This window comes from Lynx rufus, unplaced genomic scaffold (assembly GCF_022079265.1).
Source record: "Lynx rufus isolate CCGP_SWC_20201006 ecotype Redwood Valley unplaced genomic scaffold, mLynRuf1.p SCAF_5, whole genome shotgun sequence".
NCBI lineage: Eukaryota > Metazoa > Chordata > Mammalia > Carnivora > Felidae > Lynx > Lynx rufus.
Window position 1 is genome coordinate 28,778,539 of NW_025814867.1, and position 16,584 is coordinate 28,795,122.

Consider the following 16,584-nt stretch of genomic DNA (forward strand, 5'->3'; position numbering starts at 1 on the left):
TGCACTGACCAAGGAAAAGGAATCATAGCATCTGTGGAACATATATATCTGGAGTCACTGTACTTTATTTTGAGCAGCAAGGAATGAATTTAAGCTAAGATCCTTTAGATTATACCCATTGTATGGGCTACCTTCGGAATACTTCATTTAAATTTGATTCTCTAGATAATTAGTTATCCTGTATTGTGGGCATGAGAGAGACGTAAAAAACCTCTGTAATGACTGATGTGTACTTATTCAGTGGGAGAGAATCAGTTACCCTGATTATGATCACTAAGTTATAAATTGATAAACTGGTTTTCTTTGGAGTTGCATACAAATAATGAAAGTTCAGAGAGCCTTGGATAAATAAATTCCCAATGGTTTGGAGACCAAAAAAAAAAAAAAAAAAAATTATATATATATATGCGTGCATGTGTAACCATTATCAGTAGGATGTTACTATGCTATGCTAACCTATTTTGATGATTTTTTGTTTTGAAGATAGTAATATCTAAATTGTATTTCTAGGGAAGAACATTAGTACAAAATGAAAAATGCAGTATTCCCTTGTAAAATAAAGTTCTAAAAACTGATTTCAGAAACCCCCAAATATCAAATATGTTCAATATATTTGTTTTGAGATTCTAGAATCATATAGTAATTCTTATGTTTAGAGTGAAGTTTGGAAAGTAGGGGGATAGTTCTTCTAGCTTTGAAACTTATTTATGTTGCCTTGGTAGGTCATTTGCAATTCAAAAAAAATCAGTGAATTCATGTGTAAAATAGTTTTTTTCTAGTTACTCAAGATGTTTTGAATTTCAAAAAAGAAAAGTCTTTCTAAAATAATCCCATTCCTTTGGAACCTCTGGTACACTGATTTGGGAAGGCTTTGCTTATAATTTAAAAATGGTATAGTTTGATAGAGTATAATAGCAAGAACATACTTTTATTCTGCTCTTAACATAGGATTTCATACTGCTGGTGTTTTATACTGCATCAAATCTTAGATCTAAGTTATAATTCTTTAATATATTCCATTAAAAAATAGTTACTGGATTACTTTACCAGAAAAAAATCTGGTAACAGGTACCTTTTGCTATGTGGAGTGCTCTTTTGATAATCTGTTTGCCATGAAAACTTACAGGAGCTGATAATGAGAAATTAATCAACACTGAGTTTTACATTACTAAATAAAACCAGTGTTTGATCAGATTTCTAAAAACGACTGTTTCTAGAAACGTGAAAGAAGGAAACACACTTCCAAAATTGCCTTAGCACAAGGGCTTTAAATTATAGTAAAAGAATTATATTCAGCTATCTTCCCCATTGTTAATGGGGAGCTAATTTATGTACTACTTGTATGTTTTATTTAGTAAAAAAAAATATGTATTATGGTTTCCTCACATAAAAATACTCCTTGAATACCTACAGACACAACACAAAAAGGTGGTAACCATTTAAGAATATTAAGATTTAACCCTCCCCAATCACATTTTTTCCATATTTTTTTCTGTGAAGTATTAATGAAAACTATAACCACCATTATTTGGTTCCTACCAATTCAGATGTATAATTGAGTTGTTTCAAAGCTACCTTTTTCATTGTGAAGGTGTATATCAATGTAAACATAATAGTTCTATTTGAGAACCTCAAATAGATGTCTGTTTCAGCAAATTTTTATCTTAAGTAGGCATTTTACATAGAAACATTTGAATTGGCAGTACAAGAAGTAGTAAGATCAAAATACAGCTTTCAAAAGTATATTTAAACTGAAATCTCTTGAAATATATGGAGTCCTCAAGCCCCAACTGTAATTAATGAATTTTTACCACAAGTCACTTTTAATAAATTATGTTTCCACTTAAGGTTTTCAAGTCCAAATTATGTAGGAACAAAGAATAAATGCATATCATTCTTTTGCTGGTTTTTACTTTTTTCATGGTTCTTCTAGAATATTAATCTCAGATTATTTCCAAAAGCAGTTTAAAAAAATTTTTTTAATGTTTATTCATTTTTGAGAGAGACCGTGAGTAGGGGAGGGGCAGAGAGCAGGGACACACAGAATCTGAAGCAGGCCCCAATATGGGGCTTGAACCCACAAACCTTGAGATCATGACATGAGCTGAAGTCAGACACTTAGCCAACTGAGCCACTCAGGTATCCCACAAAGTAGTTTTTTTAAGGCATTAAACTTAATATTACTACTTATAATGTTTTAAATTACTAGCTATTAGATAATTACATTTTATTTTTTTATAGATTAAAAAAAATTTAATTTTGAGAGAGAGAGAGAAAGAGCAGGGAAAGGCAGAGAGAGAATCCCAAGCAGGCTCCATACTCCCAGCACAGAGCCTGACACAGGGCTTGAGACCATGAACCATGAGACCATGACCTGAGTAGAAATCAGGAGTCTGACACTTAACCAACTGAGCCATCCAGGTGCCCCAAGATAATCAAATTTTAAACTCTAACAGCTTAATTCTGAAATGAGTGTATGGTAATTTGTGAATTTAATTAAGATGTGTTATGGTCGTGTTTTATCTTTTTTCCTTTTGAACTTCTCACAAAAGGGGGAGAAAGAGGCTCATTATAAGATCCTGCCCAATTTCTTCTAAATCACAGCTATGGTGACTTAGAATCAGACCATTGCTTGTCAAACTTAGGTGCATATGAATCACCTGGGGATCTAGCCAAACTGCAGATTTTGATTCAGTAGGTCTGAGGAGAACCTCTAGAGTCTTAATTTTTCATCAGCTCCCAGCTAGTACTGATGATTCTGGTTCATGGACCATCCTGTGCATAGCCAAGCCTTAAGAACATTAACCAAAACCTTATAAAGTCACCAAAACTCAATTTGGTATAAAATGGAGTGGTAAAAAGAAAACTTGAAATTGTACTTTTATTTTTAAATTTCCCTTAAAAAAAAAAAAAAAGTTTGAGAGAGAGAGAGAGAGAGAGAGAGCCCTCTGTGCATAGGAGGGGCAGGGAGAAAGAGAATCCCAAGCAGGCTCTGCAATGTCAGTGCATGGACCCAATGTGGGGCTTGAACTCATGAACTGAGGAGATCATGACCTAAGCTGAAATCAAGAGTCAGACACTCAACCAACTGAGCCACCCAGGTGCCCTGCACTTTTATTTTAAAACAGTGAAGTATAGCTATTACATCTTTCACCTTTATAATTAATATGCTGGAATCTTACAAGTATTAAAATTAAAGATTTTATTATATATAAATACATAAATGGTTTTAACCAAAATGTGGCAACATTTATAAAACCTGTAAAATATTTCATTTTTCAATACAGAACAGACTAATCTGAGTTTGAGATAAATGAGATCAATTTAGGCCATTTAAGAAAGAAGAGACTGTCATGTCTCTATCTTGGGGAAGGTCAAGGAATGGTAAGAGCTTGACTTGTTACTGCATTAATGGCTTCAGATTATGCAGGTACATGTAACACAGCAGAACAATGTAGACTAGGCCTGGCCCAGTCTGCTCATGGAAAAGGTAGAATTTTTAAAAAGGTAGCAGAGACAACTGTTACCAGTTCATTTTACAGAAGATAATTCAAACCTTTCATAAACATTGTCCCTTTATTCTTTGAAACTTCTTCGAGGTAGAGAATCAGGCCAGGCTACTGCTGAAAAGCATGACCAGGAATGGTGAGGCCAGAGCAGCTCTGAGAGATGAAAGAATTATGGAATTGAACTCCTTGTCTTTACTGCTCTTCCAGCTCTTGTTGAACAGACCAGTCCACTCTTCATGATCAATTCTTCATATCATTTTAGGATTCTAAGGTGTCCACATCCATTGGTCCCATACGATAGGAAAGTCAGTTATTTTAAACAGCATACACTGACACAATCATGACTGAAACCTCAATGTAGTCCAATGCAATTTCATGCAAATATCAAATTACACAAAGTAAAAATAAATTAACATTTTTTTAATGTTTTAAATTCTAATGTTCCAAATGTTTCTTAATTATTTTGTCCAAAAGTGCATTTGCAATGAATTGTAATTTCCATTACCTTGGTCCCTGATGAAGGAAAACATTAGGAGAATGGGTTGTTTTTAAGCTAAATGTGTCTCCACTTGATGAATGTCGGGAAGGAGCTTTTCCACCCAAAAGTGATGTTTCTGCTTCTTTTATTTCCATCGCCCTTTTGTATAGTTCAGCAGCTTTTTCAAAATCCCCTTCTTCATAGCTTTGTGAGAAAAAATTGTTGAAATGAGAATATAACCTCTTAACAACTTGAAATGACCTTACAGGATACAGAATAACAAGCTGTGAATAATTCCTTTCTCCCTTCTATTTCCAGTGCATGCGCTCAGGCTGACTAGTAAAACAATACCCAAACTCTCCTTTCTATCTGAACTGCTAAAGTATATCTCAGTGCCTCATATAGACACCAGAGAGACCATGTTGTAATGGATGCAGTGAAATTGCTAAGGGAAGTCTCCGCATCTTGAGATACACAAACACAGAAAAAGCAAAATCAACATGCACTTAATGGTAAATTAGTTTTGAGGACAGCAAATTGCCTATATTACCCCCAGAGCTTGTTAGCTGCAAATGTAAACCATCTTTCACTACTTACCTGATACATTCGTCTACAACAGAGATTATGCAGCCTTCATTTCACTTCTGGATACTACTTTACTTTAGTATCTTGAAGTAAATCAACCCCAAACAGCCCCTTTACCCCCTTGAGTCCAAGGAAAAACAATCAGCACCAAATATTCTGTTTTGTTCTATGATGACTCAAAGCTGTTCTAAAATGGAGTTTGGCTGTTATCAGGAAGCTGAAAAAATTCTTACCTAAGCACAGCTAAATTTTTTAATGTTTCTCCAACTCGAGGATGCATCCGACCCAGGCTGTCTTCATAAATCTTTAATGCTCTTTCATATAATGGCAAGGCTTCGATATGTTTTTTCTTATTAAAAAAAAGTAACAACACTCACTTGAACACATGGAATTGCTGAACTTACTATTAACATATTCTAGACTAAGCTGATATACTTGGGTAAGCACCTCTAAAAAGGTTAATAACCTCCCACAGGATGTGGATAGAAAAGATTTATTAAACATAATGGTAGAAGTAGTATACTAGAAAGTCAGAAACCTAAGTTTTAGACCTGTCTTGGTGACCATTGACCTGAATCCAAAAATATAAGCAAAAACCTATTTATTGCCCTGTGGGTACAACACCAGCTTTTCACCTATCATAGACAAATGCCACAGCTTAAAGACAATATTAGATATAGAGATGTACAGAATCTCCAGAATTTAAAAACCAAGCTTATGCAATGAACTAAGCACTCAGTAGGTGTTTTACGCTAAGAGGAAGGGACTGTTTTTACAAACATAACTTCAATAATTTCCCAAGTACTAAAGAAAGCATTAGTAATCTTTTTTTTTTAAGTTTATTTATTTTGGCAGAGAGTGCATGAGTGGGAGAGGGGACAGAGAGAGAGGGAGAGAGAGAATCCCTAGCAGGCTTCTCACTGTAAGCGCAGAGCCCAATGTGGGGCTTGAACTCACAAACTGTGAGATTATGACCTGAGTTGAAATCAAGAGTCAGATGTTTAATCAACTGAGCCACCTAGGCGTCCCTAAAGGAAGCATTAGCAATCTTAAATTTCCTTTAATTACTGCTACTGTGTCACAGCTAATTCATATTTATCTATATTTCATACCTTAAAACCATTCATAAAGAGTTAATATGTAGGAACTTACCATTTGGCTATAGAGAACAGCTAAGTTCACCAGGGCAGTAGCTACACTAGGGTGCTTTGGGCCAAAAGATTTCTGTCGAATTTCAACAGCTAGCTCATACAGAGGTACAGCTTTGTCAAGTTTCCCCTAAGAAACAAAAGTGAAATCTAACAAAAATATTAAAACAATAAATACTATCTGATCAGAGCTTTTTCCATAAATAAAATTTTCTATTAAGTAATTTTGAGGGAAAAAAAATTTCAGAAGCATTTTCTCCCACTTTAATGGTTAAGTTCATAGATAGATAACTGAAATCTAATGAAGTAAAGCCACACTGAATATAAAAACATTTTCTCTGATAATTCAAAAAGCCCTTTTAGAAAGATCACCCATTACCACTAAGTTCCTGGTGACGTAAAAATACCGGGAAAATATGTTTGCTACTGTATATAATTTAGATTTGGCATCAAAATAAAATCTCATTTTCCACCAACTCCCTTCCAGGTTTTCCTAATTGTTTCTTTTTCACTTGAAAGTTGCGCAGAAATAGCAACAATGCATCATCGTTCTTACTAAATCATCAACTTCAGTGCCAGGTTGACCAGCAAGGGTCCCACAAGGTCTAAAGACCTTGTATACACAGCTCTATACCTGCACTAAATAAAGTGAAAGTGGACCTCTTTGGCTTTTTTTTTTGGGGGGGGGGAACAGCTACAAAAACTCCCAAGTATCTCAGGCTAGATTCCTATGGCAAAAAATGGTTACATTTCATTGCAGGCAAAGAAAAGAAACAGTGAAATTTAAATGGTCACTTAATCACCTACAAAGATTCCTCCTTCACCTCTGACAACTGGGTGATTTGTTATGTTTATGGCTGCTTAACACAGGAAACTTAATCATGGTTGAATTTTAGAACTTCTGAAATGTAAGTTCCATCCAATTAGAATGCTGATAAATGCATTTGTATTTGGAATGTATTTTAACAAAACAGACTGGTATCTTAATTTAGTTAAGTCTGATATAATATTTTTTAATGTTTTACTCAGCTATTTGTTAAAAAAAATTAATCATGATTGAAAAGCTCAGAGAAAATAATCTATCCATCAGGAGACAAATTATTTTGCTGCCAGTAATTATGGCTTAATTGGTATGTTATAAAACACATGTAAGCATGTCAAGGATTACTTACCATTTTCTTATATAAGATTGCAAGGTGCTTCACTGTATAGGCCAAAGAAGGGTGATCAGGAGCTAATGCTCGTCTCCGAATGTCTAAAGCTCTTTCGTAAAGCTCTTCTGCTTTATCATACTGTTTCTTTTCATTGCACAGAGCTGCCAGATTATTTAAAGACTGGGCACAGTCTGGGTGATCTGGTCCTAGAACTCGCTCTCTCATTTCTAAGGACCGCTTCAGAAACTGGTCGGCTGTTCTATGAATAAAACCCCAAAATGGTTTAAATAACGTATTTGCTAGAAGTAAGAATCCTTAACCCTAAGTCAGGTGGAGAACTGAAGCATTTTAATTATTAAATCCAAGATAGTTAATAAAAAGCATTCGGTTAAAGTCCTCTCCCCCTCTTTCCTACCCCTCATCCCTTCCTGCGCTTTTCCAAAAATTAAAAATTATTTCCTGATAGTGTGAGGGCCTTAAGTATCTGGAATGATTGCCTCAGTTCTCCACCTGACTTCTAAAAATCAAACCCATAAATATTTTCCAGGACAAACTTCTGATACCTTTAAAACTATTAGACCTAACTCAAAAGATTTTGGTATTCATTCTTCCTTCCTTTGATGTTAGTACTAAATAATTTTTAATTCAAGAACCCCTTGTGAAGGAGACTAAGGATTTGTTATACTTTCCCCATATCCAAAGTATCAAATTTGTTACAGTTTTCTGAAATCCAAGTTAGTCCAAAAACACTTCTTTTTTCAGAGTGTAAATATTAATGCCTTTTTGAGTCCTTTAAGTACAAATAAACTGAAGACCAAAACTAGCAGCCATCTATATTCTATTCTTTAATATCCCTTGGTGCCAGTTTCTTTTGTGAAGTCTCACATACAATACTGACACAAAACACTTCATAAACATAAAACATACTAGGGATGCTACAGATACTCTTTTTAGTAACTTTTTAGTTACTAAAGAAACAAAGTGACAGAAACAGTAGAGACTATGCCATGGTCTTTGTTAAGTGTGGCTATGTTCAGAACATACTGTACATGAAATCTGGCATGGTTTCTATCAATTTATTCTAGCTTGACTTGATAGAAACATAAACTAGCTTTTCATCTAAGAGAAAAAACGGACACTTGTTTTCATAATTAACATCATGGTACTCACTCCAGGTTATTCTGAAGATAGTAGAGAACTCCCAGTTCATTGAGGGTCCGAGCATTGTCAGGGGTGTCCTTACCTAACGTGAGCTCTTCTAACTGTAGGGCTCGTCTACGTAAAAGGGCGAATCCATACTGAAATAAACACAAAGTTTCAAAAAGGTCAGGACACAAAGTTAACCTGCAGATATTTACCAATCCCACTGCTAAACACTTAAACATCAGGTACTTAAACCGTATATACCACTTGCAAGTAGTAAACAAATAAATCCTGGAAATCAAATGCACAGTATAGTGAATACAGACAATAATCCTGTATTATAATCATCAAACTTGCTAAGAGATTAGATCTTAATTATTCCCACCACAAAAAAGAAATGATAATTACGTGATAGGATAGAGGTGCTATCACTACAATAGCAATAATATTACAATATATAATGTATCAAATTAACATGTACAACCTTAAATTTACAGTGTTATATGTCAAAAATATTTAATTAAAAATGTACATAGCATTTGAAGTTAAAATAAACAGGCTATATTTAGATTTTATCAGCAGCTTAGAAAAATGAAAATATTTTTTTGTGTGTGTGCTCAAGGGTAAGAATTTCTATGCATTTGCATTTAGCATAATATATTAAAAATATCTTTTTTTTCCTTTAAAGAAAAGAAGCAGCTTTTAAGTCCATCTTCCAAAGTCTAACTTTCAAATGAACTTTATAGTTACACTTTTAAAAAAAGTAAAAAAAAATTATTTTCAATGTTTATTGAGATATAATTGCCATAAAACATTGTGTGAGTTTAAGGTATACAACATGATGATATGAAATATGTATATACTGCAATATACTGTAATATATAGTTCCACTTTTTTTAAGTGTTACTTTTCTTTTTTTTTTTTTTTTGAGAGAGAGAGCACAAGCAGGGGAGGGGCAGAGACAGAGGGGACAGAAGATCTGAAGAGGGCTCTGCATTGACAGTAGCAAGCCCAATGTGGAGGCTTGAACTCATGAACTGTGAGATCGTGACCTGAACCGAAGTCAGACACACAACAGACTGAGCCACCCAGGTGCCCCTAGTTCCACTTTTTAAAAGCCTGCTAAGTTGTACTTTCCAGTAATTCTAATACTTACACAGGTATTATACATATAAGGAAAATGTTAATTAGTACTTTTATAGAAGTCACTTTAATATCTAAAGTTCTTAAATAGGTGAGGTGTATGCATCTATATTATGATATTCAGACATGCTCTTTTCTTCTGCTTCAAAGCACAACACAAAAGAAATCTCTCATTACCGAGTTGCCTTTTCTCCTTGTAGCTTTCTGACGAATTTTAAAGGATTTTTTCCTAAAATGTTCAGCTTGTTCATATCTTAAAAAAAAAAATAAAGTCAAACAAAAGAAACACATGTCCAATTTATCATATTTCAGGCAAATGAAAGCATTCCTTACCTAGTGTAAAGTTTTTGTTTTGTTTTTGGCTCTTAAATATAGCATAATTTCTAAAGATGACAGTCACACAGAATTAAAAATCTTTAACAAAAAACTTCATAAAACATAATCTAACAAAACAAACCTAGCTCTCCAAGTAGCTGACATTTAATAGATTTTTAACGGACTTAACTCACTTCAAATCTCTAAAGGATGACCTAACTAAATGAAAATCTAAAATTTTAGTTTGTTCTACCACCTTCTTCTGTACGTGCTAATTTCTGGTCAAATATAAATGTGAAATTCACAAAAAAATTGTGTGAAACAATACTTCTAGAAATTAAAAGAAAAAATTCCAATATGTATCATTTACGATGGTGCAAAGAAAATGATTTCTGATAGAGGAAACGATGACATTCAGTGGGTGCCTAATAGATATGAGACTTTTTATTACACCAGGGACTGGTAAACTTTTTCTGTAAAGGGCTAGATAGTAAATATTTTAGGTTTTATGGGCCATGTGGTCTGTTACAAATATAAAAATCTGTTAGTGAATCATGGAAGCAGCCGTGTGGAAGTTTATGGAAGCAGTCACATAAAATGTGCCTATGTTCCAATACAACCTTATTTACAAAACAAGGGGCCTTTTGGATTTGGCCTGTGGGCAATCGTTTGCTGCCCTGTGTTAGTAATGCACTTAATATTACAAAGCCAGTCAATGAATGGGCCCAGATTGAAACCCGACTATACAACTCCAAAGTCCATGCTCTAGCCTGCACGCATCTTCAAATAGAGATGAATCTTGTGGTGCTAGTTTTCTGTTTACGACACAAACACCCAAGACTGAGAATAATATTTGAACATGGTGGACTGAAAAGAATATAGGATAAGGAAAAGTACATAGCCACAAAACAAAGCTTAACACGTAAGTACATCAAGAACTGTGACTCCCCATCATAAAACCAGAGTATTACTCATTTAAATCTTACTTATTTTGTTTCTGGTACAAAGTTGCAAGTGCCTCAAGTTCACGAGCAATATGTGGATGCTCCGCGCCATAAGCATTTTCTGCGATTTCTAATGCTTGTTTATACAACTGTTCTGCATTGCCAAACTTCTTCCACTGCACGTACACACTCGCTAGTTGGTGGAGGGACTGAGCCACTCTTGGGTGATCTGGATCTAAAGCTGTTTCTCGAATTTCTAGAGACCTCTGCAAAGGCACCACAGCCTAGGAAAAAAAAGGGTTCAAGGCCAGGTAAAGTGAGTGAAATACCGTTAAGAGCTGCGATGTGATCAGCACAACAAATGAAAGCTGCACTAACTCCTAGGGAGGAGAGAAGAGCACACAGGAAAAACCCACACAGTCTGTGATTCCTTGCTGAGCATACCTGACTAAGGAGGCCTAGATCCCTGAGAAATCGCCCCAGGGTTTCATAAAGATCCGCCAGGCAAATCATGTTCTCCTCGCCTTCCCAGTTTTTCTCGTGCTGCTTCAATGAATCAAAGTACTCTGCTGCCATTGCGCTTTTGTCTTTGCCAACAAACTGCCAATAACTCAGCAATTCAGCAAAGTGTCCTCTGTTTCAACAAAAACAGTAACTTAATGAAAATCAAACATTAAAACCCACTGTTGAGTGAAAGTGCCAGAATTCATACAAGCTACTGACGCTTTATTAGTAGGCAAGTGTAGTAGAGAGAGAGGGAAAACTGTAGACTCCAACCTGCTGAGTCCACCGCTTCCTAGCTGTGTGGTCTTGAGCAGGTTGTCTGACCTCTTATACTCTGTCATCCTTATCTGCAGAAAGGGGTCACTGACACTACCTGCCTAAGGTGTTACTATAAGCAGATTATAGCACACAGCAAGTACTCCATAGTGCCGGCTGTTATCATTACTATCATTATGGTTACTCACCAGTGGAAATCTACCAGAATCCTTTCTAGACATTTCGTGATATGCAGTCAACTGCTAAATTCACCCAGATCATTATTTTAAATGATGGAAATTAGAACAAAAGAAACTAATGAAACACAGGCAACTGTCAGAATAGAAATACAAAAGTAAGCGTATTCATCTGGAGATGACATTAGTAGGATGGGAGAGCTGGCAAACTAAAGAGTAAATCTGATTTCAAAGGAATCATGATTTCAAAGGTTGAAATGGAGATCAGAAATAATTTAGGAGGTATAACAAAGAAATTTGAAAAGTTCACTTAGGAGCAAAACAAATTATGTAGCTATGTTAAGAGAAATGTCTGAGTTTCTAGGTAAGACAGTAACGTAAACTCCCATGAGGCTTAGAGGTCAGAAGCTTGATCGTGAAAAGGTGGTCTGGCCACTGGCAAATTCAAACATAACCAGAAGAGACAATACAATTTCTGAAAAGGGGTAATCCTTTCTTTAAATTTAACACCAGTCGGATTTTGTGGCGAGCCGGCCCAGAATCTGGTTTCAGGGCTATACTTTGAGATACCTGAAGGCCATGAAAGGCAGATGTCATGAACCACCTCCATGGGTGGTTTGGATTTAAACCTGCTTAAATGCAAGGGTAAGATAGAAAGGTATCTCAAGATCATTTCAGTTCTGATTTTTTAAAAACCGCAATATTCATTTTTACTTTACCTCTTGGGAAAAGATCTCGTGGCAATTTGCAAATTGTCTTAAAATTTCTCCCAGTTTTTTAAAATTTCAGGTACCACTGAATCTGGACTTGTTTTTATAGGTTTTTTTTTCATTATTATTTTTAATTGTGCTATGTTTTATCCCTAGCACTTGGGGATACAATAAGTACTTGTTAGGTTAATGTAATGTGCTTATCAGCAGAGCTCAGCCCATAATACACACAGCCTTCTTTCTGCTCATCTAAATTCTACAGCAGAATCCAATTTCATCCATCTTTCCAGGCCCGCTCAGATGTTCCTCTTTGCCAGCTGCTTTCTTCTCTAAATCCCACTTTTATTACAGCATTATCTTTTTTTTGTAATTTATTTATTTTTCAAGGCATAGCTGATAAACAACTATTAATTTCAGGTGTACAGCTACTGATTTGAAATATGTATATACAGAGTTCCCCCTATCCCCAGTTTCACTTTCGGCAGTTTCAGTTACCAGTGATCAACCACAGTCCAGAAGTAGATGATCCTCCTTCTGACATATCATCAGGAGGTCAATAGTAGCCTAAGGCTACATCACAAGCCTACTCTATTCACCTCACTTCATCTCATATCATGTGGGCATTGTATCATCTCACATCATCACAAGAAGGGTCAGTCAGTCCAGGAAGATATTTTGAGAGAGAGAGAGGGACCACATTCACATAACTTTTAGTATAGTATAGTAGTATAGTATAGTATAACTGTTATAATTGTTCTATTTTATTATTAGTTATTGCTGTTAATATCTTACTATGCCTAACTTATAAATTAAACTTAATTAAAATTAAAATTAACCATAGGTATGTATGTGCAGGAAAAAACATAATATATATAGGGCTTGGTACTATCTGTGACTTCAGGCATCCACTGGGGGTCTTGGAACATATCCCCCATGGAAAGGGGGTATTGCAAAATGATCACCACAATAAGTCTAATTAACATCTGTCCCTATTGCATGGTTACAGAATTTCTTTTCTTGTCATGAGAACTTTTAAGACCTACTTCTTTAGCAACTTTTAAAGATGCAGTATAGTATTATTAACTATATAGTCGTCATGCTGTACATTACCTCCCCATGACTTAGTTATTTAATAACTGAAAGTCTGTGCCTTTTGACTCCTTTCACCCACTTTAACCCCTTCCCTACCCTCTGCCTCTGGCAACCACCAATTTCTTCTCTGTATCAAGGGCATGTTTGGGTTTTTTTTTTTTTTTTTTGTAGATTCCAGATATAAGTGAGATCACACAGTATTTGTCTTTCTGACTTCTTTCATTTAGCAAAATGCCCTAAAGATCTGTCAGTGTTGTTGCAGATGGCAAGATTTCATTCTTTTTTATGGCTGAGTAACATTCCATTGTATATATGTATATGAATGCACACACACACACACACACACACATTTTCTTTATCCATTCATCTATCAATGGACACTTAGGTTGTTTCCATATCTTGGCTATTGTAAATAATGTTGCAATGGTGCACATATCTTTTCAAATTGTTGTTTTTGTTTTCTTCAGATATATACCCAGAAATGAAATTGCTAGATCATATCACAGTTCTATTTTTAATTTTTTGAGGAACCTCATACTGTTTTCCACAGTGGCTGCATCATTTTACATTCCCACCAACAGTGCACCAGGGTTCCCTTTTCTCTATATCCTCGCCAGCATTTGTTATCTTTTGTCTTCTTGATAACAGTCATTCTATAGGTGTGAGGTGATAGCTCAGTGTGGTTTTAATTTGAATTCACCCAATGATTACTGATGTTGAGCATCTTTTCATATGCCCGTTGGCTACATGTATCTCTTTTTTTGAAAAATGTCTATTCAGATCCTCTGCCCATGTTTTAATCAGATTCTTGTTGTTATTGAGTTGTACGAGTTCTTAAATATTTTGAATGTTAATTCCTTTGCATATGTATGATTTGCAAATATTTTCTCTCATTCAGTAGGTTGCCTTTTCATTTTGTTTATGATTTCCTTTGCGGTGCAGAAGCTTTTTTAGTTTGATTTAGTTCCACTGGTTTATTTTGTTTTTGATGCTTTTGCTTTTTATGTCAGATTCAAGAAATCACCACCAAGACTGGCGTCAAGCAGTTACATACTATGTTTTCTAGGAGTTTTATGGCTTAAGGTCTTAAAGCTAAATTAAAAATGCCATTTTTCTTTGTTACACCGATCAATTGTTTAAATCTGTTTTTCTGGGGAAAGATGTTCTACAAATAAGTTTCTTACCTTTTATAAAGGTTTTGAGACACAAAGAGATTGAGAAGGCAATCATGTAACTTCTGTTTACTTCCCTGCTGCTGAAAAAGCCAAGGGAGTTCATCTGCACTTCTCCAAGTCACTCGGTCCCGACTGTTAGAAGGGAAGAGACAACACTCAATAATACCTTCCAACAATGATATTGCCTCAAAAGGCAAATGGTGAAGGAATAAAAATGTATTCTCTGACTCTTTAAGTGTAATTAAAAAAATTTTTTTTTTTTTTTTTTAGTTTGAGAGAGAGAGAGAGAGAGAGAGAGAGAACATGTGAGCAGGAGAGAGGCAGAGGGAGAGAGAGAGAATCTTAAGCAGGCTCCATGCTCAGCAAAGAGCCTGACATGGGGCCAGATCCCATGACTCTGCGACTGTGACCTGAGCCAAAATTGAGTTGGACACTCAACTGCCTGAGCCACCCAGGTGCCCCTAAATATAATCTAATACTGAGAAAATTATGTCAAAATCAGAAACTCTGTCAATGTAACTAAGAAAATAAATAAAGTGATATTAGGACCATCAATCAAACTCTCAAGGTATTTTCTTAAAATTGAACTATTTAAAAAACTCTCAATCAACCCAAATATACACACATGGATATACACAGACACACATTTTTAAACTACTAAACTGGAATAAAATGATAATAATAAAATAACCCTACACTGATTTCATGTAAATCAATTTAAATCTTTAGCATAATATTAAAAGACTGACTTACATAATAATCTTTATAGTTCTTTTGACATTACCAGAATAGGGAGAATATTTAATGTTTTTTGTAATAATTTAAAAAAATTTTTTTTTATTTCAGAGAGAGAGAGTGAGTGAGTGAACATGAATGGGGGAAAAGGGGCAGAGGGAAAGAGAGAGGATCACAAGCAGGCTCCCTGCTCAGTGTGGAGTACAACGCAGGGCTTGATCCCATGAACTGTGAGATCATGACCTGAGCCAAAATCAAAAGCCAGACATTCAATCAACTGAGCCAACTTATTATTACCTTTTAATAATTAAATTTTTATACATTAAGTTATAAGCTTAGGAAGAGAAATAAAGACACAAAGATAAAATGTGTTACAGAAGAACTATATGGATATTTATAATACCTTAACTGCATGGTAAAATAGTTGATTAGCTTTTGCCTGTATGAAGAAATAATGGTGGGATCTTCCATGTATTCCAGTCTCACTGTTTCCCAAGCCTGGAAAAAAAATAAAAAATACTGTAGTCTATTTTCTGTTAGTCACTGAATATCTAAAAATTAATTTATAAATAGGAATTTATAATTATTTCAATTTTATAGTTGTATAATACAGATGACATAAAAATATTTTAAAATTCAGCATACATTTATGTGATAAACTGACATGAGAATAAAAATCTCCTGGAGGCACCTAAAACACAATTTAATTCAAATTTCTAGTTAGTGCAGAAACGTGGAGTGAAAAAGTACTAAAAAGGAATTTATTTAAGCAATACACAATAAAAGAGAAAGATGAGCCTATGAGATCACAAACATTTCACACCTACAAATACAATGCAGCATACTCATATGAAAGACTTAACTTGCATTTGTATACACATAAATCAACCATGGCATTGCAGATGATAACAATTATACTAGTCAGTATTTCCTAAACATTCACTACTATGTGCTAGACATCATGTCTAGGACCTCATTAGGGTCAAGGACCATCTCAACAAATTCTCTTCACATACCCTGTAGTAAGCTGGAAAAATCTACCCACAGCTTACCGAATTTACCCAAGGTTACACAGCTGCTAAACTGTGAAGAGCTGGATTGTGAACTGAGGCATACTGACTTACTGAGTCCAAGCTCCTGAAGCGTAAATAATTACACTAGCAATCAACGGAACATAAAATTGAAAAAAAAAATATATTTTTTCTCTTTTGGAAAGAAACTACTTTGTAAAGTACTGTAGTTCCTCTTTATCCCCAGGTTCACTTTCTGCAATTTCAGTTACCCATGGCCAAATGGGGTTTAAAAGCAGACACCCTTCTGATATTATGGTCAGAAGGTCAGTAGTAGCCCAACGTTAGGTCCCAGTGCCTATGCCATTCACCTCACTCCATCTCATCATGTAGACATTTTATAATCTCAAGAAGGGTGAGTGCAGTATAATAAGACATTTTGAGAGAGAAAGAGACAACATTCCCATAATTTTTAGTACAGTACATT

General features: G+C 35.0%; 1 protein-coding gene across 1 annotated transcript in view; it reads right to left on the minus strand.

Annotated features, from left to right (window-relative positions):
• Positions 1-3,187: 3,187 nt before the first annotated feature.
• The window catches only part of NPHP3 (nephrocystin 3), a 43,751-nt gene continuing 30,354 nt past the window's right edge, over positions 3,188-16,584 (minus strand). The window contains exons 18-27 of the mRNA XM_047099494.1: positions 15,491-15,585; positions 14,362-14,484; positions 10,864-11,053; positions 10,462-10,703; positions 9,338-9,413; positions 8,045-8,172; positions 6,893-7,133; positions 5,725-5,850; positions 4,806-4,921; positions 3,188-4,191 (exon numbers count right to left, since the gene is read on the minus strand). Of these exons, the coding sequence (XP_046955450.1) occupies positions 4,011-4,191; positions 4,806-4,921; positions 5,725-5,850; positions 6,893-7,133; positions 8,045-8,172; positions 9,338-9,413; positions 10,462-10,703; positions 10,864-11,053; positions 14,362-14,484; positions 15,491-15,585 (1,518 nt within the window). The 3' untranslated portion in view covers positions 3,188-4,010. The remainder of the gene's footprint in view (positions 4,192-4,805; positions 4,922-5,724; positions 5,851-6,892; positions 7,134-8,044; positions 8,173-9,337; positions 9,414-10,461; positions 10,704-10,863; positions 11,054-14,361; positions 14,485-15,490; positions 15,586-16,584) is intronic.